Source organism: Microtus pennsylvanicus, chromosome 6 (assembly GCF_037038515.1).
Source record: "Microtus pennsylvanicus isolate mMicPen1 chromosome 6, mMicPen1.hap1, whole genome shotgun sequence".
Lineage (NCBI taxonomy): Eukaryota > Metazoa > Chordata > Mammalia > Rodentia > Cricetidae > Microtus > Microtus pennsylvanicus.
Genome location: NC_134584.1, coordinates 53,830,766 through 53,855,622, shown reverse-complemented (window position 1 = coordinate 53,855,622; position 24,857 = coordinate 53,830,766). Strand labels below are relative to the sequence as shown.

The following is a 24,857-nucleotide window of genomic DNA, read 5'->3' as shown; positions in this document are numbered from 1 at the left end:
AAGAGGAGGAGAAAAATACTCTAATCCCCTCCAAAAAAGGCTTAAAGACTTAAAACCTAAAATCAGGCTTCTCCAGACAAACAAATGGCCAACCAGTAAGTATTTTATGTCCAACATCCTTATCTATTAGGGAAATGCTAAATAAATAAAATCACTTTGAGATTTTTATTTCATCTCAGAGTAGCTATTGGAAGAAAACAATAAGAAACACACAGGTGAGGGTATAGGGAAAGGAGAGCCATTATTCACCGTTGGTAGGAATGAAAACTGCTGTGGCCACTATGGAAATCAGTGTTTAAGTTTCTCAAAAAGCCAAAAACCGAATTTCCATATTGGGAATGACCCAGCTCCACCACTTTCGGTTTGTTAATATGTTCTAAGGACTCCATTTCCTATAGAGACACGTACTCATCAATGGTTACTGCTATTCTGTTCATAAAAGCAAGGAAATGAAATCAACCTATGTGTCTGTCAGTAAAGGAATGGGTAATGAAAATGTACATATACAGAACGAAACTTTATTTAACTCTAAAGGAAAATGAAATAGGAAATTTGCAAAAATTTTAATGGAACTGGAAAATTTTACATGAGATTAACCCAGACTCAGAAGGATGAACATTACATGGCATCTCTCATGTGCAGATCTTAATTTGTGATTTTTATAAAAATTTTTATTTCTGTAGGAGTATGTGTAGAAAACAGAAAACTAGAAAGTGGGGGGAACCCTGAGAAATGGAATTATGGGAGGAAGGCTAATGGAACACATGGACTGTAAGAGTAGGAGGGAAAATTTTAAATATGGATTTGAGAGACAGTGCAAAGCTGTTTGCCCTTCTGGAGTACTTGAGTTTAATTTTCATCACCCACAGCTGTCTTTCACCTCTGTAACTCCAGTTCCAACTCATCTGATGTCCTCTTGTAACTTCTGTGGACATCAGGCACACAAAACACTCATACTAAGACTGAAAAAAAAAGTCAAGTAAATCAGTTTTGAATGATAAATAATTTAAAGTTAAGTTGCTTTTTATATTTAGAAAACTAGTTTGGAAAAAATTTGTTTTAGAGTTGGGTGGTAGTGGCACACACCTTTAATCCCTGCACTTGGAAGGCAGAGGCAGTCAAATCTCTGTGAGTTCGAGGCCAGCCTGGTCTACAAGAAGTTAGTTCCGGGGCAGTTAGGGCTGTTACATGGATAAACCCAGTCTCAAAGAATCAAAGTAACTAAATGAATAAGAGGGAAGGAGGGAGGGGGAGAGAGAGAGAAAATTTGTTTTTGTTTTAGAGATTTAGTTAATGCCCTCAAAATATCTGTGATCAAGTAATTACTATCAAATAAGTTTTGACAAGTTCTTCATTATTACAGTAGCCTTATTATTGCAAAGCTTATCTTAAGGACTCTTCAGTCATATTTTAAATGTAACCTTTACTGATTGTAATATAAGGGGTGTCATGTCTGACCACAATGCCTAGCATTTTACTTCAAGCTGAGTAATAGTAGCCAAAACTGTTATATTTCATTTATGGATTTGATTTTAAGAAGTAGCAGATCTTATTTAAAATTACTTAGCAAAGTGGTAGATGCTGAATACTTATTTTTGGCCAACAAAAGTGTTAGGCAAAATAAAGCATATCAAAGATGTGTGTTTATATTAATTTCCGTGTTAAAATTTTTTCATAAGAAGACATTGCTTTGATATAGTGGATTACTGTTTATGGGTGTTTTTTTTTTACTTGAATAGGTAAACATAGACCACTGTCCTCAAATGTGGTAAGTTGCACACACATAGAATTTGAAAACATGATGGGAAAAGTATAGTGCATTTCTAACTTTGAAATGAAATTTCATATTTTATTATTAATATAGGTAGAAATTTAAGTCAATATTATAAAAAGTATCTGTGATCCTTTCACCAATCACAATCTTATAGCATGACATTTCACATACTGCAGTTATCTCTTTTTACTAGCCACTATATATTAACATATTCATATAGAATAGTGTATTTATTGCATCTTGTTAAAACTTTTTTTTTGTTAGAAGTTTTAGGTAATAGTGTTCTTATAATCTTACATGTTGAGTTTTATACTTTGATAACATTGATCTGAAAAGGAGCCTGATGATTTCATCAGATTTGCACTGGTGTGTAGGAACCCTTACATCACAAAGGACTGTCTAGGGCAGTGGTTTCCGCCTTCCTAAAGCTGCGACACTTTAATACAGTTCTCATGTTGTGACCCTCAGCCATAAAGTTATTTTCATTGCTGCTTTATAACTGTAATTTTGCTACCAAGGTGGTTGTGACCTACAGGTTGAGAACCGATGGTTTAGAATATTTATGTAGCCCTAGAACTTTGTTTTATTTGAAACTATTAACATCTTCAAGTAACTTAAGATGGTAGAGTTGCTCTCTGAATTTTATAAGTAAATTGTCAGGGCCAGTGAATGAACAAAGATGTTGATGTCTCTCCTTCCAGCTCCAGGCTTCCCTATGCTGGCAGGTCTTACCTCTTTTGAGCACTGTCTTCCTCTCAGGATAACACTCCTTGTCATGCTGTTTTTTCAGGCTCTTTACTGCCACAAGATTTCTTTTGATGTTTTCCTTTCCTATTTATTCCATTTCATCCTCTGCTCTTCATTCAGGTATTACTTTGTTGAAAACCTTCTCCAGATTCTCTCACAGGTTATGTCAGTTTTTCTTTGCTTATTTTGATTGACAAATAATATTGTACATTTTCGTGGGGTATATTATGGTAATTTGTTGCGTGTTTAAAATATGTAACAACCAAATCAAGGTAATTAGTATTTCCCTTTCTTTACCATTAATTTTTAATGTGTTAGGATTTGATAGTTTTTTCTTGCTATTTAAAATTTATCATAGATTGTTATTGTTTTAACTGCTACCTTAATATGCTATTTTCACCTCTTTGTGTTTTCGTGTCCCTTAACCTTTCCATCATCCCCTTGCCATTTCTTGTCTCAAATGACCACCTTTTCTTTCCCCTCTTGCTTTTACATGTGAGAGCATAATTATATATGTTTATTATACAATTTATTTAGTTAGACTCCCTTTTTTAAAGTTTTTCAACATTGTTTCCTTTCTTTTGTTTTTTTTTATAATTGCCATCATTATTTTGTGTTTGAAGCTCAGAACTTTCCTCATTGTTGTATCTTCAGTGTCTTAAATAATGGTTGGTAAATCATAGGTGTTTTTAAATATGTGGTCAGTAGGTTGGTTTCACAGATGCATAAGTGAGTAAAAGACTTAGATTATGATGGTCAAGTCATCTTTTTTTCTATTAGTTTCCATGTGTGAGAAAAAACATGGTGCTCTGTTTTGCCTGGTGTCGCAAGCTAGCTGGTTTAATATCCTCACATGATATTTGTCTGATGTTTCTTACTTTTAGATTCATGCAATGCATCTTGATAATATTAAAGTTTTATAGTATCCTCAGGATGTCACATCAGAGACACAGATTTGTCTTCCTCCTATTTGTGTTTAATGTTCTCATGCAGCCAGAGAGCCAAGGGTTTGTCCAGATCTACTGTGTGGTCAGTCACTCTTTCTCTTTGAGAGTAGAATGTAAGCAAAATGATTATTTCCAACTCTGCACATTCCCTCTACATTTATCAGCCAGGATTCTTTTTTTTTAAATTCTTCCTGTGGCCTATTTAAAAGTATGACTTACCTATTCCTGCTATTTTCTATGTGTTATAGCCACTACTGTATAGATTTTGATGAGAAATTGTCTTAGATTTGGCTATTAGAAGCCTTTCCACACTTAGTCCATGGTGTCTTCTTATGCCTCCATAACTGGTATGCATTTATTTCTTATGTCCTAGAGACTAAACTGAGAACTTTATACATGCTTGATAATCAATATACCACTGGCCTATAGCCCTACCCCCACCACTTTTCCTTTCCTTTAACACTTTTTTTCCTACTTAGTTTCTTTTAGGCTCAAGGTTAGTTTCCCAAGGTCCATTTTTCTTGCCTCAGTACCAGTCAGCCTTGGTGGCTTTAGAAGAGAATGGAGGATATAGATTGGGATATGGGTGGGAACTTTCAAATTCAGGAAGACTGTCTTCCTTTTTCTGTTGTACATTCTTTCCACAACTTCTGATGATGACTGTTACTTTAAGGGGTTCCTTTAGTTTAGCATATCCAAATGAAAAATCTTTAGTCTTTTCCTGCAAGAAATTCCCAGAAATGGTATCTTGGTATACAAATTAGTTACTACATTAATATTTTTTCTTTCCTTTCTTCTTTCTTTTCTTTTTCTCCTACTTTTAAGTAGTTCTTTACACTGTTAGAGCTGATTCTTTTTATATCCTTTCATGGTTTTCTGCACAAATAAATGTGCCTTTTTGCCCATCAGCCCATTCTGGCTTCACCTCCAGTGCACTGCTTAGTTTCCCCCAATTGCCTGAAACATACTAATATGCTCACTTGTGTTCCAGTATCTACTTACTGTCTTCTTGCCTCTTCCTTTCTTCTCATTTTAAGTGGATTTTGGTAAATAAATAGAAGAGAGAATAATTCAGTCTGCTTATTTATCCACAAATCTTACGTGATTTTTGAAAGTTTTCTTTGTGTGTATGGGTGTTTTAGTTGCGGTGTTGTGCACTGTGTGTGTGCCTGGTCTTCACCAGTGATCACTTCTTCAGCCCCTGATAAAATCATTGTGAATGAGTCAGTTGTTGCAGGAAAGGTTTGAGGTATTGTCTGTTTAGGAAACTTAGAACTAAAATAGGGTGACCCTGAATATTCTGCTTCATTGTATTGCATAAAATATTTTTCTCTGCTGTTTTTGGTTGTAATATGCCCTATAATGACGCTGGACAAGACATCAGTTGTGCTTCTAAGGAAAAGGTGTTACTAATGTAAAACAGAGAATCAAAAGGTTATTACCCCCCCCAGCATTGTTTAGGAAAGGTAATGATCTAGAATCTTTAATAGGTTTAGTATAGTTGGTAGACTGTCATCTTGATCACTTAATTGTCTTTACTCTCATTCTTTATTTTCAAGTGGGATGTGTCTTGGAAGAGGTTCTATTAGAGGTAGAGTTCACCATTGTTGATGGCAAAGGAGGACACACTTGAGTGGAGACCTTTGGGAAGCAGCAGAGGTAGACAGTGTCTATATTTGGAAGGCAGTGTTCTGGAAAGAGCAAATAAAAAGGCTGGTGAAGTGGGTCAGAGAGTTATAGGGCTCAATAAAAGAATGACATGATTTTCCTTTTAATACTCATTCTGTTAGGTATACTAAATATATGTGATTATATGGGTAGTGGATATACAATGAAGAAGGCAAAATCAAGATTTTTGTTAAGTTTGAGTAACGTCAAAATACAATTTTCTGAACTCTTGTGTTAAAACTTGTAATCAGGTGAACACTGTCTCTGTGTTCCATTCAATACACATACAGCTACAAAAATGAGTACCAAATATCTAAAATAAATTTCATTTTTCTACATGTATTAGTGTTTTTAAGATATATTTTTAATCTTCATAGATGGATTTAGGTAGATGCTTTAGATAATGAGTGTACTGTTTTAAGGAAACTAAAGTAAGAGTTTTTAAAAAAAAAACAAAACAAAAAACTGATTCTATTTTTCCATTGAAAAAAATAGTTTTTAAGTGTGTACATATAGATTTATATATATATATATATATATATAATGTTTGAATGCTTTCACTGAGCCATAAATCATTTTCCAATTGTATATACAAAATGTTTTATCATATTTAATCCTTTCAGTAAAATGAGTATATTATTATCCTCCTTTTCATCAATAGAGAATTGAGAATTTATGTAACTTATCTAAGATTAACATACCTTGATCTTAGAAGGCTAGAAATTAATATGTCAGGGGAAAGTTTTGTGCATGAATATTAACTAACTGTTCTAAGAAAGTCTGAGTTAAAACTTGGTAATTGGTAAACGAAAACTAGCTTGCCACATGTAGTTCATGTGTTAAGTTTAGGTGTAGTTCATGAAACCATGCCAGCACTTGGGAGGCTGAGACAGTAGGATTACCATTAGTTCAAGGCCAGTGTGGCTGAAAGTGTGAGCCCCTAGCTCAGAGGGAAAATAAAAAAGAAAACCATTCGGCAGTAGGTTCCAAAGAGAAGCATAAATATATAAAAAAGCAGATCGTTGGCAAGTTCAGGCAAAAGTGATGAGACCCAGGTAACACCCTGTCGTTTGATTTTGTGATACATTGCTGGCTGAAGAGAACCACAATGCCCCTGTCAACAAAATAATAATAATAATAAAAACACCCACTGAAAATCTTGGTGTTTTAAGTAAACTTACAATTTTGTGTTGGGCTGCTTTCATAGTTATCCTTGGGTCACCTCGCTTTGTGAAAGCCTCCTCAGAGCCAGTTGGTGGGAGCTAATAGAACTGTTCTTTCCTCATACACACAGGTTTCTTTTTTTAATATGTTAGAATTAAGACCCAAATGAACAGGGTTCAAGTGTTTAAAAGGTAAGGTAGAAAACAATTACATTATGTTTGGTGCTACTAGTCATTGAAATAAGGTCTTCTAACTTCTTATTTTGATTTAATATGATTATTTGATTTTTTTCTGTATAGAATTATTAAAAGGGACAAATTTACCACAGAATTGAAATATCTATTTTGTTTCTCACTAAATCTTTTAATTAATAATAGTGCATATTCGAAAATTTCTTAGATGTGTGGTTGGTCAGTCTTAGTCTCTGTACATGCGACACTGACACTGATATCATGTCGTTTCTATATTTGAAGAGCATAGTTTTTATTCCTTGGATTGTGGGGACTTTCCCAAGACCATGGTACCTATACTAGGCTCTGAATATAGCCAGTTGGCTTTCTTTAACACCTCTGCCCTCGTTGGTGTTAGGCTGCACGGTGACAGTAATCTTACATATTCTGTGAGAAGTCATGTAGCTAAATTTAGTCATCTTCGGGTTAGACAAATACCTGGAATCATTTATTTTTAAATACATAAGTTTCATCTTGCTTTACTGCATGAACAGGTCTTTCAGCTGATTAAACCGTTGATTCTACTCTCAAGTATATTTTCATTTCTCTTTTATTTGATCAAGGTGTAAAGTAAATAATATTGAAAGCTAGTGCCTTTTTATTGTAAAAATAAGCTGTCCTCCTTCTGAGATACTCTGATTGAGTAGAACGTCTCCCACATATAATCTATAAAGGCTAGATACTTTTTCTCTCTTAACACACCATATCTCTATGGTTACTTCCCCAAATAGCATATGGGCTTAAGAATTAGCAATTTAGACTGCTTTATGTTGTGTTGTCCTCCATCGTCTCCACGACCACCACCACCACACACAGACTTTCTCTCCCCCTTGCCTCCTCATTATACTTTTAATCCTGGAACACTATTAAATAGAACCAGAGATGGAAGGCTGGAAGATTTAGCTGTCACTAAAATGTCTGCTGTATGTGCAAGAAGACCTGAGTTTGAATCCCTAGTACCTACATAAAAAAGCCAGGCATGTTGATGCACATCTTTAATCCCAGTTCTAAGTGAGTGGAGCATGATGGCAGGCAAATTCCTTGGAGTTTATTAGCTAAATTGATGAAATCCAGGTTCAGCAAGAGACTCTGTCTTTAGACAAACAAGCAGAGGATAGTGAGTGATGAAGGATGATACCAGACAGTCGCCTCTGTTCCCATACACACATGTGCAGGAACACATACATAACCCACACAGAGAAGCAGTAGTCATAGGATTTCTCCAGAATGTGCTGGAATCTTAGCATCTAGTTTCTAGCAGAAGCAGTGCTAGCTTCTTTGCCCAGAAGGTGAACAGCCCTGTCGTACAGATGCCATAGGTAGTGCAGTATCTGCAAGAATTTTTTTTTTTGCTTAGTTCTGATTCTTTTATTAGCACTGCAAACTTCCAAATAACTTCTAAATAAATTCCTTATGTAAACAAGGATCAGTTTCTGTTGTCTATAATTTAGGACACTGATTGATTCATATTGTTTGAATCTAATTGGAATTACTAAACTGCCTTTGTGTTGAGCATAGCAATTTTAATACTTGGTGCTTGTGAAAAAGAGGAAGATGCTAGATTTAGATAATTACAAGCCCTTCATTAGTATTTACCAAGATATTTTAAAATTGGGCAGAATTTAGATCAAATCTCTGGCAAAAACAAAACAAAATCCAGCTGTCAGTCTTCTGACCAGCTAAACCTATGACAGATACCTAGTGCAAACAAGGCTGCTGAAAAGTGAGACAGGAACCCCAGAAATGACCCAGAGAAGAAGAATCTCAAATTTTGAGTCTAAATCTATTCTTCCATCTTCACTTGACTCGAGGACAAGTATGTGTGGTCCAGATACAAAGCAGCCAAACTGAGATCTCAGTGGTCAGACACAGAAGACAAGTACCAACTGGAGTGTCATGGAGTTGCCAGCTAGAACAAATGCAGTCTTTTGAGAGTAATAGGACAAAATTCAGAATTTAAGGTCTAACATTTACAACGCCAGGATCAGCTGAAAACTTAGCATAAAAATAAGCCTGCGAATTGCTATTGTGTCAAGGGAAACGGCCTGAACAAATGCTAGCTTCAAGGTGAACTGCCTACTAGAATTATTTGACAAGTATTATTATGTTCAGTGAGGTTTTTAAAAATGCTTTTAATAGCCTGGCGGTGGTGGCGCATGCCTTTAATCCCAGCACTCGGGAGGCAGAGGCAGGCGGATCTCTGGGAGTTAGAGGCCAGCCTGGTCTACAAGAGCTAGTTCCGGGACAGGCACCAAAACTACAGAGAAACCTTGTCTCGAAAAAAAAAATGCTTTTAATAAATGAAAAACTAGACAGTTTCACTTGATAATTCAGTGGCTTATTTTTGCATGTGACTTTTTCCACACTAAAAAAAATCCCTTTGAAATTCTCTTGTCATGTTCTAGTCTAGATTGTTGGGCTTTTTACTTGATTCTGCTGCTGCTATTTCTCTTTTGATGTCCATAAGAAGTACTTTTGCTTTTTTTCTTTGTTGCATTATTTTCTTCTTTCTTTTTTTAAAATGTACATTGGGGTTTTCCCTGCATGTATATCTGTATGAGTATGCCAGATCTCCTGGAACTAGAGTTGCAGACAGTTGTGAACTGCCATGTGGGTGCTGGGAATTGAACCCAGGTCCTTTGAAATAGAAGCTGGTGGACCTTGGAGGAAGCATATCCCTGGGAGATGGCATTTGGGGTTTTCAGAAGCTTAAGCCAGGCCCCATGTTTAACTCTTCCTGCTGCATGCAGATATAGTTCTAGATGTAGAACTCTCCTTCTCAAGGACCATGTCTGTTATTGTGCAGACATGCTTCCTACTATGACAATAATGAACTAAACCTCTGAACCTGTAAGCTAGCCCCAGTTTTAAAATGTTTCCCTATAAGAGTTGCTGTGAGTCAGGTGGTAGTGGCACACATCTTTAATTCTAATACTCAGGAGGCAGAGGCAAGTAGATAAGAGTTCGAGGTCAGCCTGAGTGAGTTGTCTACAGGACACCTAAGGCTATACAGAAAAACCCTGTCTCAGAAAACAAACAACAACATCAAAAGAGTTGCTGTAGTCATGGAGTCTCTTCATAGCAATAGAATACTAAGACAATAGCATAGAAATGTATATATAGGCAAATCTGTTTACCATGCCCACAAGTTTTAGCCTATTTAAGTTATTGCTACTCCAACTGTTTTTGGTTTATTTTTCTTGTACTATACTAGCATTACCTAGCTTAACTTTTCATTGCAAATTGCCATAACTTCAAAAAAACTTTTTGTCTTGGGCTTGCAATAAAGGCACTTGCTGTTAAGCCTGATGATGACCTGAGTTTGGGAGAAGTGACTCCTGCAAGTTGTTCTCTGACCACAGGTGCTTCATGGTTGTGCATGCCAACATACATCCAAAATAAAGAAATTTGAAAAAATTTAAAAATTAAGTTTTCCTTTCCCTCCTTTAGGAAGGAAAAATGTCTTACCAGTTCATAAAGTTTTCCACCTTTTGGGCCTTTATCCTTCACTTTTTTCTCCCTAGTAATCCTTGTTAGTGCCAAGACCAGAGAGACTCAGACTGTTAAGAGTGCATCAGAACACATAATAACCAACAGAAATTTTTTGTTGGAATTTTTAAAAACAAAGATAACACATAGTAAGCAAAGAAACAGTAATTTCAGTGAAAGTCAGGCAGGGTTTGGGGAGCATCTCTTAGTCCCAGAGCTGAGGAGGCTGAGGCAAACAGAGCACATGTTTGAGACCAAATGAGACCCTGCCTTAAAAAGAGTTTAAATGAAGTCAATCTGTTCTGTTTCGTAGTGTGAACAGGGTGATGTACAAAATGAAACTTGATTGCCGCTTTGCAACCATCATTTTACTATTTCCAAGCATGTTCTCTTACCAAATCTATCATTTCTTTTATTCCATGGACCCAGTTTCTCTCACTTTGTTAGTTGGGGTTTACAGTCAGTGTTTTATATATGCCTCCTGATTGATTATAGATATGATTTCTGTTTGCTCATGGAAAAGTTTGCTGGAGAAAGTAATGAATTTCGAACTATATATGATTATTTCCTTTTTTTTTTTTTTTGCTTTTTCGAGACAGGGTTTCTCTGTGGTTTTGGAGCCTATCCTGGAACTAGCTCTGTAGACCAGGCTGGTCTCGAGCTCACAGACATCCGCATGCCTCTGCCTCCCAAGTGCTGTTCCTTTTATTTTTTTAAGCTTTACTGAGAATGTTGAATACAATACAAAATGTATAACGTTTTTAGGAATCATGGCTACAAATAAAATGAAAGTGATAGTGGAATAGAAGTTGAAAAACCACTGGACCAGTTACTGTGGTAGAGTGGTCATTTAATTTCTTTGCTTGGTTCTTCATTATAGTATTGTTTTGTTCTCTCCAAGAAGCATTCTTAGTAACTCAATTCTCTTAGGTTCTTTGGATATCTGGAGTTTATTTTCTTATGTTAACATCTTTTTAGTTATTTTGTATTTGCATTTACTAAGGTATATGTTGCCATCTCCCCCCTTCTATTTTTTTTTCCTTCCTTTCTTCCTTTCTATTATTCTTTGCTTTGTGCTATATTCCTAACTATGATGACGAGGGAATAGTAATCCAGGAGATGTTTCACTTGTGTCTTTTGCAACTTAAAACAATGGCTTACTATCTTAAAGAGAAATTGTTTCATAGACCAAAGAATATTGTGGACTTGTATTGTTTTGGTATATAAATTGATAAAGAGATCATAGAACGATATTTAAAAAGAGGGATAGAATAACCATTAAGCCCTCAAAGTATAAAATATGTATAATTCTGCTCACCTATATTGTTGGTATAATATCCAGAGAGAATTCCTTCCCCTGTAAGGGAAGAATGGCTGTAGAAGAGGAAATTGACTCTGCCCTATCTGATAGAAAAGGTAGTAAATGTGATGCCGTCTTGTCATATTTGAATTCACTCAATGAGGAGGAAACATTTTCTTTATGTAGATTGGGAATACATGGGACCGACATGAAGACGGGATATCTTTCTGGAGTCTGGTCTTTCCTTCTGTCACATGGGTTCCAGGGACCCTATTCAGGTAGCTAGCCCGTGTGCAAGCACTCTTACCCACTGAGCCATCTCAACAGCCCTCACTTTATGTATTCTTGCCAGCAGTCTAAAACACCAAACCAAGAACTGACCTTTCCATTAATGCTTGCACATTGATGCATACTTTCTTATAGCTTTTGTTTATCATTTTTTACTGTTTGCTTTATTTGCTGGTTTTCATTGGGAACTTTCTTGGCAGTAGTATTCCTAGAAATGTAATAGTTAATTTTCAACATTTGGAAGAAAACATTAACACTTGTTTCTTGATTTTGAATTTCATTATATAAGCCTGTTAATTATGGAATTTTTTTTAGCGCTTTAGTTTTTGTTGGCATATGTTAATTGTCTATAATTGGGTTTTATAATGATATTCCATTTATAAATAATATATAATATATATTTGTTGTTGTTTTGTTTGGTTTTGTTTTTTGAAACAGGGTTTCTCTGTAGCTTTGGAGCCTGCCCTAGAATTTGCTCTGTAGACCAGGCTGGCCTTGAACTCACATAGATTCACCTGTCTTCGCCTCCTGAGTACTGGAATTAAAGGCGTGTGTCACCACCGCCCGACTATAATATACTTTTGTATTTCCTTCCATTACCCATCTTATTCTCTTCCACTTACAGTGATCCCCAACAACTAAACTGCTTCTGCTTCCTTGTCTTTTGTGTTTGTGATCCAGTGATTTTTCAATATGGTTATTTGCTTGAGTATGGGGGGGGGGGAGGACATGAGCAACATGGAAGAAAATGACTCCCCCTTCCCCAGGACCATTAGATTCCAGTAGCTTCTCCTCTGGGAGTTGGTGTCTCCTGATCCCCTGGAATTCACTTTTGAATAATAAAGTAAGGGGAAAAGATAGTAAATGTTTTCTCTAAAACTTACTTAACCTTTTGTAAATTATGGTTTTGGTGATGATATTCTCACTTCTTAAGCTAACTTCAATCATTTGATGAACAATATTATTTCTGTGTTTTTTAAATAAATGTTTATAGATTATGTATCAAATCATTTGTGTGAGTAGTGAATGAAACTTGGATTTTATATGTAATTAACAGTTTCTGAGACATTTTGAAATAAGCTATTTGAGTAGAAAAATTAAAAAGTGAAAGGAATCTCTCAGCATTGAGAGAGTATGCTCACATTTTGTGCTGAAGGGAACTGCATTTCTAAGAATGTAATTAACTTTGCTTTTCACTTTCTTCTTTGTTTCCCCAGCCTCATGATTTTGATGAATGTCGGTTTGATATCAGTGTTAATGATAGTGTTTGGTATCTTCGTGCTCAGGATCCAGATCACAGACAGCAGTGGATAGATGCCATTGAACAGCACAAGGTAAGCACCCAAAGATGGGAGGAGAAAGACCACTGACTCAGATCATCATGGCCAAATTAATTAAAGCAAGCCTTTTTATTCATGTACACTGGTGCTTCCATGTATGGTAGGGTTTGAGAGGTCAGCATTGAATGTGAGGAAGACAAGGCTTTTTATAGCTCAGGGGTAAAAGGTTCCCAAATGGGGGATTTGGCAAGCAAGATAGACAGGGTTACAGGAGCAGAACATCTTAACAAATTAGTCCTAATGACCTCCAGAAACAAAGATGTGATTGCAAGGTTGGCATAACAAGATAATCATGACAACAGGTAGTTATAACATTGTAGTTGTAGGTGGTCATATAGCCTTTTGAAACAAAGGTAGGGTTGCAAGATGGTATAAACAACTTTTTAAAACAAAGACATGATTACCATTCCTGGGTCAGGCAGTTCCGAACCATTTGTAATTAAGGTTACAGGTGGGGCATAACCCAATACTTAAGAAACAGGTTTAATGACAAGCAGGAATGAACCTATATGTCTTTATTATAAGATGGCCTTTAAGCCTAAGATGGTTTTTCAGTGTAAAGAATTATAAAGTATATTCCTGAAAAATGGAGTGGTAAAGATTAAAACATTAATATAGGCAGTTTAGAACAGTTTATTTTTGTCTTAACACTTAAATTGCAGGAAGGTATTTGTCACAATAAATGATTCTTTATTGTTAATTGATATAAAAATATAGCCTGCTTCATAAACTATACTTTTGATTTTGTTGTTGTTGTTTGAGACAGGGTCTCTATGTAGCCTTGTCTGTCCTGGGACTCTATGTAAACCAGGCTGGCCTCGAACTTATAGAGATTGCCTGCCTCTGACTCCCAAGTGCTGGGATTAAAGGTGTGCACCATCGTGCTCACCTTGTAACATGTGGGCCGGCTTGTTGGGGTTTCTGTCCCACCCGGTACCTCACGCCCAGCAAGCCCCCAAAGAAAATCACACAGAGAGTCTACATTAGGTTATAATAAGTAGCTCAGGCTACTTATTAGCTCTTGTAGTTTATATTAACCCATTGTTCTTAACTGTATTAACCTCATGGCTCAGTACCTTTCTCAGAGGGGTAGCTCACATCCTGCTTCTTCGGTGGTCTGGGCAGGAATGGGAGGAACGGGCTTCCTCCTTTTTCAACATTTTCCTGTTCTCATTGCCCTACCTCTACTTCCTGTCTGGTTGATCCACCTATACTTCCTGCCTGGCCAATCAGTGTTTTATTAAAATATATGATTGACAGAATACAGATAATTCTCCTGCACCACTTCCCCCTCTTTTTTTTTAAACAAAGAAAAATATTCATAGTCCATTTTGGGGGAATATGGGTGTAGTTTTCCAGGCTACTTCCTGCTGTTTGGGGGTGCTGATAATCTTATAAGGACCCAAAGAAAATTTAGAATTATGATCAAGTCCTGACTGGACTATCCTGTGAGTCTTGATCATCTCAGGCAGCAGTCTTTAATCTGTTCTGGATGTAGATCTCAGACATCCCGTCCTTCTGTTCCTACCGGAGATTTTTCAGGTGGTCTTCCTTGATCAAACCTGATTTTTCTTAACTCAGAATGAATCCACAGCCTCTCATTTCCTGTGGAAACAAAAGCAAAATCTCTTCTCCAAAGTAACATATCTTCTGACTTCAATTTTGAAGTCAAGGTATTTTCAAAATACCTATCTTAGATTAATTCAGCAGCATTTATAAGCAAAAATATCTTTTTCTTTCTTTTTCTTTTTTTTTTTTTTTTTTGCTTTTTCGAGACAGGGTTTCTCTGTGGTTTTTGGAGCCTGTCCTGGAACTAGCTCTTGTAGACCAGGCTGGTCTCAAACTCACAGAGATCCACCTGCCTCTGCCTCCCAAGTGCTGGGATTAAAGGCGTGCGCCACCACCACCTGGCAGCAAAAATATCTTTTAGCAGCTGTTGCTCCTTCCTCAGCAAACAATTCAAAAGAGAGCATAATAGCATACAGTATCAAGATTCTCTGTGTATTTTCCATCTTTATGTGGCTTTACTTTAACTCTGTTTCTTTTATATTTACTTTTACTTTTTGAGACAGGTTCTCTGTATATCTTTGTCCTGGAATAACTCTGTAGACCAGGATGTCCTTGAACTCACAGAGATCCCTCTGTCTCTGCCTCTCCAGTGCTGGGATTAAAGGTGTGTGCTACCACACCTTGAACTCACAGAGATCTGTCTGCCTCTGCCTCCCAGGCATTGGGATTAAAGGTGTGTACCACCACACCATACTATTCTCTTTCTTTTTTATTTTTAAGGACTTTAACCTTTAGCCTTCATATATTTTTAACACACTGTAAACCATTTAGAGGTTTTCTTCATCTTTGAATCTCTCTTTACTGTATATATCTCTTTTTCTGACCACATGAATCTTTATGGAGAGGATTAAAGCCGTGGCTTTGACAGCTGGATCCAGTCCTTTCCTTAGCTTTTCAGCCTCATGGCGGAGGGGCTGACTGTAGCCATGTTTATTGCCACAACTCTATGGAGTTTCAAGGTCTCTGCCAGCAAGCTACCTTCAGCAGTATGCTTGCCATCCACACAGACTGCCTGCCTGAAAGAGTCAGAGTTTGCCCTGGCAGGATGGCCGGCATTTTAAAATGGCACAGCTTTTTTCCTGCTGTGGCTGAAAACCGAAAAGCATGTGGTCAGCTTTTCATCAACACCATTTAAGTGTTTAGTGGCAGGACCTTTTAAAGAGCTGCAGGGTTTTGCAGCTAAGGCTGAGTCAGGAAGCCTCTTTTTGATGAGAGCACTTGCTTGGCCCTTGGAAGCAGAGCAGACCCAGGAAATTGCTGCTACCAAGAAAACATGCTTTACTCTATTCCTTCCCAAGCTTTCTCAGGCTTTCTGTGGATGTAGTTATCCACGTTGGGCATCATTCTGTAGTAATCATTGTTGAAATGATTTTAAGAATAACATTCAATTCTAAGACCTTAATGCTTAAAAGTGTCAGAGTTAATTTTTATAGTCATTATAATCATATTGAAAAATCATTTGAGTTTTATAGTTAAGAATCTACCTTATAGAAAGTATCCAGAAACTGATGTTAATATTTAGGCCATGGTGTTATAATTTAAACTAATCTTTTGTTGCAAGGAGAGGGCTGCTTGTTCGTCCTGGCTGCCCAGCTAGCTTAGCCCCAAAATATTCACACAAAAATTGTATTAATTAAATCACTGCCTGGCCCTTTAGCTCTAGTTTTTTATTGGCTAATTCTTACATCTTTATTTAATCCATTTCTATTAATCTTTGTATTGCCATGTGGCAGTTTTTTTACTGGGTAAAATTCTCAGTGTCTGTCTCTGGCAGATCCATGACGCGTGTCCGACTCTGCCCTTCTTTCTCCCAATATTCAGTTCTGTCTTCCCTGTCTACCTAAGTTCTGCCCTATTAACAGGCCCAAAGCAGGGTCTTTATTAACCAATGAAAGCAACACAAAGACAGGAGTACCTCTTAGACCAATCTTTGACTTCTACTGTAACTGATAAGTAGACTAAAGAAACATACCAGTAGTCTGCCTTACTATACTAATTCAGTGGTTTGGCAAAGCATAGGTAAAGTTCTATAGTCATTATACAACCCTAAGTGACCTAAGAGAATTTGTGCCTATTCACATACTTGTCACGTGGACTTCACACATTTACAGTTGAAGCACCTGTTGTACTTTAACAGCTGCAAAAAAAAAAAAAATACAAGAAAATCCAGTTTCATCTAGTATGCTGTGAGAAAATTTTGATACCAATAATTTGTTAGCTTTCCTTTTCCTTTCTTGGTTTGAGTCTAGAAAATTATGATAAATTTCTTTTCTCCCTTAACTTTAGTACTATGTTGGTGTAAAATGTTTTCTATGTCTTAGTTATCTTGATATCATAACTTCATATACATGGAAAACTATGATCATTTGTGTTATTTAAAAATAAGGTGAGCCAGTATTTTAGAATTTCATTGCTTTAAAGTCAAGCCAACCTGGACTCACAACAGCCTCTGCTACATGTTACTGGGCATTTATGAGGAACCTCCGAAGCTTTTCACAGCTGTCAAGTTGTGGTTCTTCTAATTAAAGCTGTAGTAAGGAATAGATAAGCTCATACACACAGGCATCCAAAGTGGCAAATGTCTTTATATGGTTGAAAAAGCAAGGGCTTTGGAGTCACTGGATTCAGTAAATTGTAGTATGTTGTGTCTGGAAGAAGAGTTGAGCATATATGGAAAGGGAACTAGATTCTTGTTTCATCCAGGGCAGCCCTCTACCTGGTGATTAAAGATGTCATTAAGTAGAGCCAGTTTCTGTACTTTCTAGCAGACATGACCTTTAAAGATTTGATTACTTGATTTAGACTTAAGGTTATTCTTTTTTTTGGATACAAGTTTTATTTTGCTCTTTCCTCATTATAGTCCAACCTGAATTACTGTGCAAGTTTTCCATTTTTATTTTCTCCTTTGAGTGAAGAAAAGTGCAGAGTGTATATTTCATGTTATTGGTTTCTTTGGATCTCACAAAGATGAAACCTAAGATAATCTTTTTTTTTTAATTTTTTTATTGATAAAAGGAGGATAAAGAAAAGAAAAAAAAAACAAATTTCCACCTCCTCCCACCAGCCTCCCATTTCCCTCCCCCTCCTCCCACTCTTCTCCCCCTCCTCCCACTCTTCTCCCCCTCCTCCCACCCCTCTCCCCTTCCCCCCACTCCTCTCCCCCTCCCTTTCCAGTCCAAAGAGCTGTCAGGGTTCCCTGCCCTGTGGTAAGTCCTAGGTCCTCCCCCCTCCATCCATATCTAGGAAGGTGAACATCCAGACTGGCTAGGCTCCCACCAAGCCAGCACATTGCGTTGGATCAAAACCGCGTGCCAATGTCCTTGGCGTCTCATCAGCCCTCATTGTTCGCCATGTTCCGAGAGTCCAGTTTTATCCCATGCTTTTTCTGGTAACAGTCCAGCTGGCCTTGGTGAGCTCCCAGTAGATCATCTCCACTGTCTCAGTGGGTGGGTGCACTCCTCGTGGTCCCGACATCTTTGCTCATGTTCTCACTCTTTCTGCTCCTCATTGGGACCTTGGGAGCTCAGTCCAGTGCTCCAGTGTGGGTCTCTGTCTCTATCTCCATCCATCGCCAGATGAAAGTTCTAGGATGATATGCAATATATTCGTCAGTATTGCTCTAGGGTAGGGTCATTTCAGGTTCCCTTTCCTCAGCTGCCCAGGGAACTAACTGGAAACCTAAGATAATCTTAAGTTCTTAGGTAAAAGTAAAGAATATAGCTGTGCAAATATTTCCTTTGCTTATTTCTAAAACAAACAAATAATTATTGTTATTGTTCGTGCTTAATGTGCAGAAACAAAGTATGTGATATATGCCAGTTCAGCAGCATGTTAGATATGTGAATTGACTGTGAGGTCTAAAACTAAATTACTTTGATTTCTTTAACTAGATGAAGGAGAAATTTCAAATGTTACTACCTATAATCTGTAAATTAGTTGCTTTCTTTTCCTAATAGACCAGATACAGAGAATATATTTCTGAGCTCTATATCATTAAGTTTAAACTTGGAAATTCTACTAAAGTAAACTGAATAGTTAACTTGATCTTTAAAATTAATGTCAAATTATTAAGACAGTGATGACAATAAGATGTACTTTCTAGAGATCACAAAGTACTAATTAGTGTATTTATTGCTTTATGTGCTTTATTTTCTCTCTACCATCCTGAAAAGTAAAGAGTATTATTTTACAAGGAACTGACAAGCTTGTAGTAAAATCAAATAATTTATGTACAACACTACTATGTTTTAGTTCATTCCGTTGTAGGATTTGTTTTGTATTCTCTTTTGTTTAAGTTACATTGACAAGCTGACTGCTGGAACAAATTCAGTTCTTTAAAATTAGTGTATCATCTGATTATCCTAGCATATGCATGTAAGCTAACTCTGGACTTTCCTTCTTACTATGAGCTTGCCATAAAAGGCAGTATGTTTTGTTGGTTAGTGTTTTAGTACTACAATCAGACTCATACATTTGAGTCATGTTGCTACTATGTACTAGATGTGTAAGCTTTGTGAGTTTTCTCTAGAATGGAATACAATAGCATGCTATATGTGTTACCTCTTTCTTCACCTCCAAATAAAAACAAGCAGGCGAGCAAAGTAACCTGTGTGGTACAAATGAAAGAATGTAGGGCATACCAGATGTGGACTCTGATAATTCCAGCTCTTTCAGTTCAATTCAGTTACTGTCTCTGGCTATTACCCACCCTTTGGATTGCTGGATAGGCCATTTGGAGTAGTAAACATATCTTTGTCTGTTCTGATGTCACTGGAAAGAAATTTTGTTTGTTTGAATGGTTTGTTGGGTTGATTCTTGTGGTGGGTTGATTTTTATTAAACGTTCCTGATAGGCTTTATTAATATTTGACATCTGGAAGGATTGAGGGTTTCTGTTCCTTCCCAGGATGCTTTTATGCTCATTATGTTAAAAGCTCTCTCTAATAATATATTTCATACATGTATACAACACATGCCTTCACTCTCTATCTCTCTTACAAGCACATATATGAGAAGCCAGTGTTCTGTCTTATAAAACTTCGTCAGAGTGGTAATGGTAACAGCAAATAATCTTGATGAATGTTTGCCAGCTGTAGCAATAACTACATTGTATACTTACTTCATTTTACCCATCCTTTTATGGGATAATAGCATTGTTTTCCTGGGTAATTGAGGCATAGATGAAGTAGATTGACCAGTAGTAGTTAGACACTAGTTAGTAAAGGATCCAGGCTTTCCAACCTGAGAGCATGGACTCTTACTACAAGTATGTATTTACATGAAATATTTTGTTGATTTAAATCGTGAACTTTTTGTATCAGGGTATTCTCATATTTTAATACATTCTTCATGTCTATGGTGTTTCTTTTAGACTACAAGGTATATTTATATTAATTTGTAGGATTTGTCAGAGATTGGTACATATAATTTACAACTTAAGTAATATAAAGTGTTAGAAAATAAATTTTGTGGATAGAAGTATTATTTGAAGTCTCCCCAAGTTGCCCTTTACTCTTAATGCTTGGAGTTAGGATGATTACTAACAGCAATACAGTAGAGTTCTATACTGAGTGTCTACTTGTGCTTTTCCTTAAGTATATTCATCCCAGAATAACTTGCTCTCTGTGAGCAAAGTCTCAAAGAGATGACTTTTATTTGTATTTCTCACTATATTAGACATTGAGTAACATAGTGTGGTGTTAAATAATAGCTGTTGTGAAAGGAAAGTACTCAATTCCAAATTTTTGTTGTATTTTTTTTTTCAAGACAGGGTTTCCCTTTGTAACAGCTCTGGCTGTCCTGGAACTTGCTTTATAGACCAGGCTGGCCTCAAACTCACAGAGAAAGAAATATTTTTTTTTCTGGTAAGGGTGTGCTTATTAAAAGGCCTCTGTGGGTATTTTCTGATAACTAATTTACGAAAGAAATGTATAAACTATTTGGGTTATTTTTCAAAATTGTGATATCATCCCTGGTATCTTCTGCAGTTATAAACTTCTTGTGATAATGATTAAACAATTATAGTATTTAATTTCAGCAAATAAAAATGTCAAAAATAAATTGGGAGGATTTTATATTGAGCAGTGGAAAGGAAGATACTAGGTAAATGGATATATTTATCATGCATGCAACTGAAGACACATTAACTTGACAAGATTTTATGTCTCATCAGAGAAATTCTTCTAAATCAGTGTGAAAAGCTCAGAAAGTATGTCAAGTATGTGTGTGGCCTTGAATACAATCTCCAGTACCCCAAAACAAAGAAGAAAAACAAAAGTTAAATAGTGTCTAGTGTTAGCAAGGGTATGGAGCAGCAAAGTCTCAGTCAGAACTAAACAAAACAGTAAAGTGTGCAATTACTTGAAAAAAGTTTGACAAGTTTTTTACTTGGATCAAAAGAATTTTTAAAATCTGAAAAAGTACAAATATTGATATGAAAGATGCAATCATTGGAATTGTACTCTCTAGGTTATGGAAGTAGAGGCCAGTCGTGTTCCATAATAAGTGATAAGAGTATTCCAGCCCCCAAAAAGTGTAGAACACTATGCTTATCAAAGAAAGTTTCAACAGTGCATGTAACTTTAAGTGCTCTTATTGTTAGCAGAACTCTTGCTCTCTAGTCTTTGCTACAATTTATGTGAGTTAATATCATTCTTTTCTCTTTCTGTCATTAACTCTTATTTATTTGTAACTTCTATTTTCTCCATCATTCTTTTAGTCCTGGTTTGTCACATCCTTTGCTGATTTTTGCCGTCAGTTCAGCTATAACTTCAACTTCTGCTGCCCTAAACTCTGTTACTGCCCAATAAGGAAAGAGGGAGGGAGGGAGGGAGGGAGGGAGGGAGCTGATTCTTTTACATACCAGCTTAATATAAACTGATCACCCTTAGTCCAGTCTCAGTTAATCATATAATTATAATAATTTGTGTTTAAAGTTAAGAATGGGACCAATGGTTATATTAGTGAGGCCATCATGCTGAGACCATCTAGGGATGTAAGAATGGAATCTTTTTCTCTGCCAATTTAAAGAATAAAAAGGCAAGAAAAGCAAGGTCTCAGGACTCAGCCAAGCTTTATATTAAAAGCAGAAGTGCACAAAAAGGGAAGACTCCTCAAGTAGAAAGAGGATCCAACAATGGAATTCAAGTTTGTCTGGTAGAGCCAAACTTCTATATGTTTGAAGGTAGGATGGATTCTTTCTCCCCCAGAATTGACTGGTCTAGGCTATTGCGGAGGACTGCGTAAACCATACAAAGAAAGAAAACCGATTTGTCCCAAACCTAGAAGCCTTGGCGAGAGGTTTGAAAGTTCTACAGTTTTCCTTTGACAGGAAAAATTCCTTGCTTTGCCTTGAAGGAAGTGAGCCATCAAAAATGTTTAAGTGAAAAGTACATTGGTCTACCTAGAACTCTTTTCCCTTTCTGTTTGCCTCCCTGGGGTCTACTTTAGTCCTTCATAGTGTAATGTCCTGAAAATGTGTCTTATATTGTATAGCTTATTAGATTTAAGTTTTAAAAATGTTTAGCCACATATCACCCACTAACAATGGACTAATATTGTGGGATTTTTAGCTTATTTTTCTACTTTTGTCAGTTTATAATTCACTTATAAAATTCCTTTAGATAAAAAACAGACAAGCGAAAAAAAACAACTAGTCTATATTTAAGTAACTGTCTCAATGTTACTATAGAAGACATTAAGTTATATGGTACAACTATATGCCATTTTGTAAAATAGTTTAATGTATTTCTGACAGTCACTAAAACAGACAGGGTTCTGCTTTTTTCCATATTTGATAAGGAAAAGTAATGGTGGGTGGCATTGCTTACACATATTGACAGTAGTGGAGGCAATTTGCTAATTTTATGTATGTATGTATTGAACACTAACTGAGAAAAAGTGTTTGTTTTAAAAAAGTCAAAGAATGCCTGGCGGTGGTGGCGCACACCTTTAATCCTAGCACTTGGAAGGCAGAGGCAGGCGGATCTCTGTGAGTTCGAGGCCAGCCTGGTCTACAAGAGCTTGTCACGTGACAGTTTTTCAGAGGCAAGGAAATTGTTAATAACTAATTTAACCTTCCTTATTTCAATAGATTTACCATGAGTGGTAAGCTGAAATTTCTATAAAAGGAATATTTACAAAGCATCTAAGTTGTGAATCAGTTAAAGAAATGAAAGTTAGTTTGTAAATATTCAAGCATAACCTGATTTAAATAAAAATATTTTTAATTAACTTTAAAAAAAAAAAGAGCTAGTTCCAGGACAGGAACCAAAAGCTACAGAGAAACCTTGTCTCGAAAAAATCCAAAAAAAAAAAAAAAAGTCAAAGAATACACATTGATTCTTTTCCTTCAGGTCTCTTAGTGATGGTCTAAATACCACTTTATTTATACTACCTCTATTGCTTGACAGATGTTCTTGGTTCATTTGATATTGATGGATGAATAGTAGCACTGAGTTAGAACAGATACTAGAATAAAGGAACATACCCCCGGGCTAATATTATTTTCAATTAAAAACCATTTTGTTAGTTTTTAGACACGTAATTGAACGAAGTAAGGCCAGTGTCAGGAATACTTACTTTACGCTTCAGTTCTTAGTCCTTTAGCTTTTTGGTTGTTTATAGTCCTACCCCTCTGATATGTTGAGGAATAAAAGGAATAATTACACATTTAGCAGTATTGTTTATAGAGTACCTTCAAAAATAGGTGTTACTCCCACATGTGACCATTCATTACTAAGTAGGTTGTTATCCAGAAGACAGTGTCCTAACTGTTTATAATAGCCATCTCTTTCTAATTAACTTGTTTTTTTCCTGACTTCATAAGTTGGAAATCTGTTCCATGTGGCTTAATCTGACAAGTCTTATTTTGTGTTTTAAATCTATCCTGAAAATTGTCTTTTACATGCAGTTTACAGACTCTGTGGTGTTTTAATTACAAGAAGAAAACAGAAAAAAATAAAACTACCTCATCTTAAAACCTAAAGAGTTACTCTTCATTTAAAAACATTACTTTTTAATGTACATTTTCCCTTCAATCCATTATTTATGGGAGAGAATTTGCTAATACCAAGAGCAGAAATCCCTTTTTCCACCTATAAAAACATCACACTACAAAATCTGTCTAAAGTAACTATTTTGAATGTCTGGAGTCCTTGAAAGGCTTATAGCTTCTAGTAGGATTCATGGTAGGCATAAATGGCAGATTGTTGTTAATTTTGGCTAGTTTCAGCCCCTGAAACAGTAGTAGCTACCCATTCTCAGCTCCACAACTGTCAACTGTGCACTGCCTAGTTTGTGGAAGCCAGGCTGAGCACAAAGAACCCTGTCTTATGATATGGGGAATATGTCCTGTGATTTTGTTATTGCTGTTCTCTATTATAACTTCAAATAAAGAAGTGGGCAGTGGTTTTTACATCCATAGCCCCATTTATGGCAAATATTTCCTCTTCCTTTTGAAGTGATTTTTTTTCTTTTTCTTTTTTTTTTATTGAGAAAAAAAAAATTTCCGCCTCCTCCCAGCCTCCCACTCCTCCCCCCCATCCTCTCCCCGTCCCCCCACTCCTCTCCCTCTCCCCCTCCCTCTCAAGTCTGAAGAGCAGTCAGGGTTCCCTGCCCTGTGGAAAGTCCAAAGTCCTCCCCCCTCCATCCTGGTCTAGGAGGGTGAACATCCAAACTGGCTAGGCTCCCACGAAGCCAGAACATGAAGTAGGATCAAAACCCAGTGCCATTGTCCTTGGCTTCTCAGCAGCCCTCATTGTCTGCCATATTCAGAGAGTCCGGTTTTATCCCCTGCTTTTTCAGTCACAGTCCAGCTGGCCTTGGTGAGCTCCCAATAGATCAGCCCCACTGTCTCCGTGGGTGGGTGCACCCCTCTTGGTCCTGACTTCCTTGCTCATCTTCTCCCTCCTTCTGTTCCTCATTGGGACTTTGGGAGCTCAGTCCAGTACTCCAGTGTGGGTCTCTGTCTCTATCTCCATCCATTGCCAGATGAAGATTCTATGGTGATATGCAAAATATTCATCAGTATGGCTATAGGATAGGATCATTTCAGGTTCCCTATCTTCCGCTGCCCCAGGAACTAACTGGGGACCTTGCCTTGGGCACCTGGAAGCCCCTCTAGGTCCAAGTCTCTTCCCAATCCTAAAGAAACTAAATAAGAAGGTGAACCCAAAGAAAAACATATAGCTATCCTCCTGGGTAGGGGAATTAGACAAGATTGAAGTGATTTTTTTAAAATTAGTTTTATGTTCATTGGTGTTTTGCCTGCTTGTATGTCCATGTGAGGGTGTCAGTTCCCTGAAACTGGAGTTTTACCAGTTGTGAGCTACCATGTGATTGC

The 24,857-nt window shown here is 36.8% G+C and overlaps 1 protein-coding gene across 2 annotated transcripts in view; it reads left to right on the top strand.

Moving 5' to 3' along the window:
* Positions 1–24,857, top strand: part of Cert1 (ceramide transporter 1) — a 99,178-nt gene that overhangs the window by 24,278 nt on the left and 50,043 nt on the right. For both annotated transcript variants that reach the window (XM_075976268.1, XM_075976269.1), the window contains exon 3: positions 12,825–12,941. In XM_075976268.1, coding sequence (XP_075832383.1) covers positions 12,825–12,941 — 117 coding nt within the window. The remainder of the gene's footprint in view (positions 1–12,824; positions 12,942–24,857) is intronic.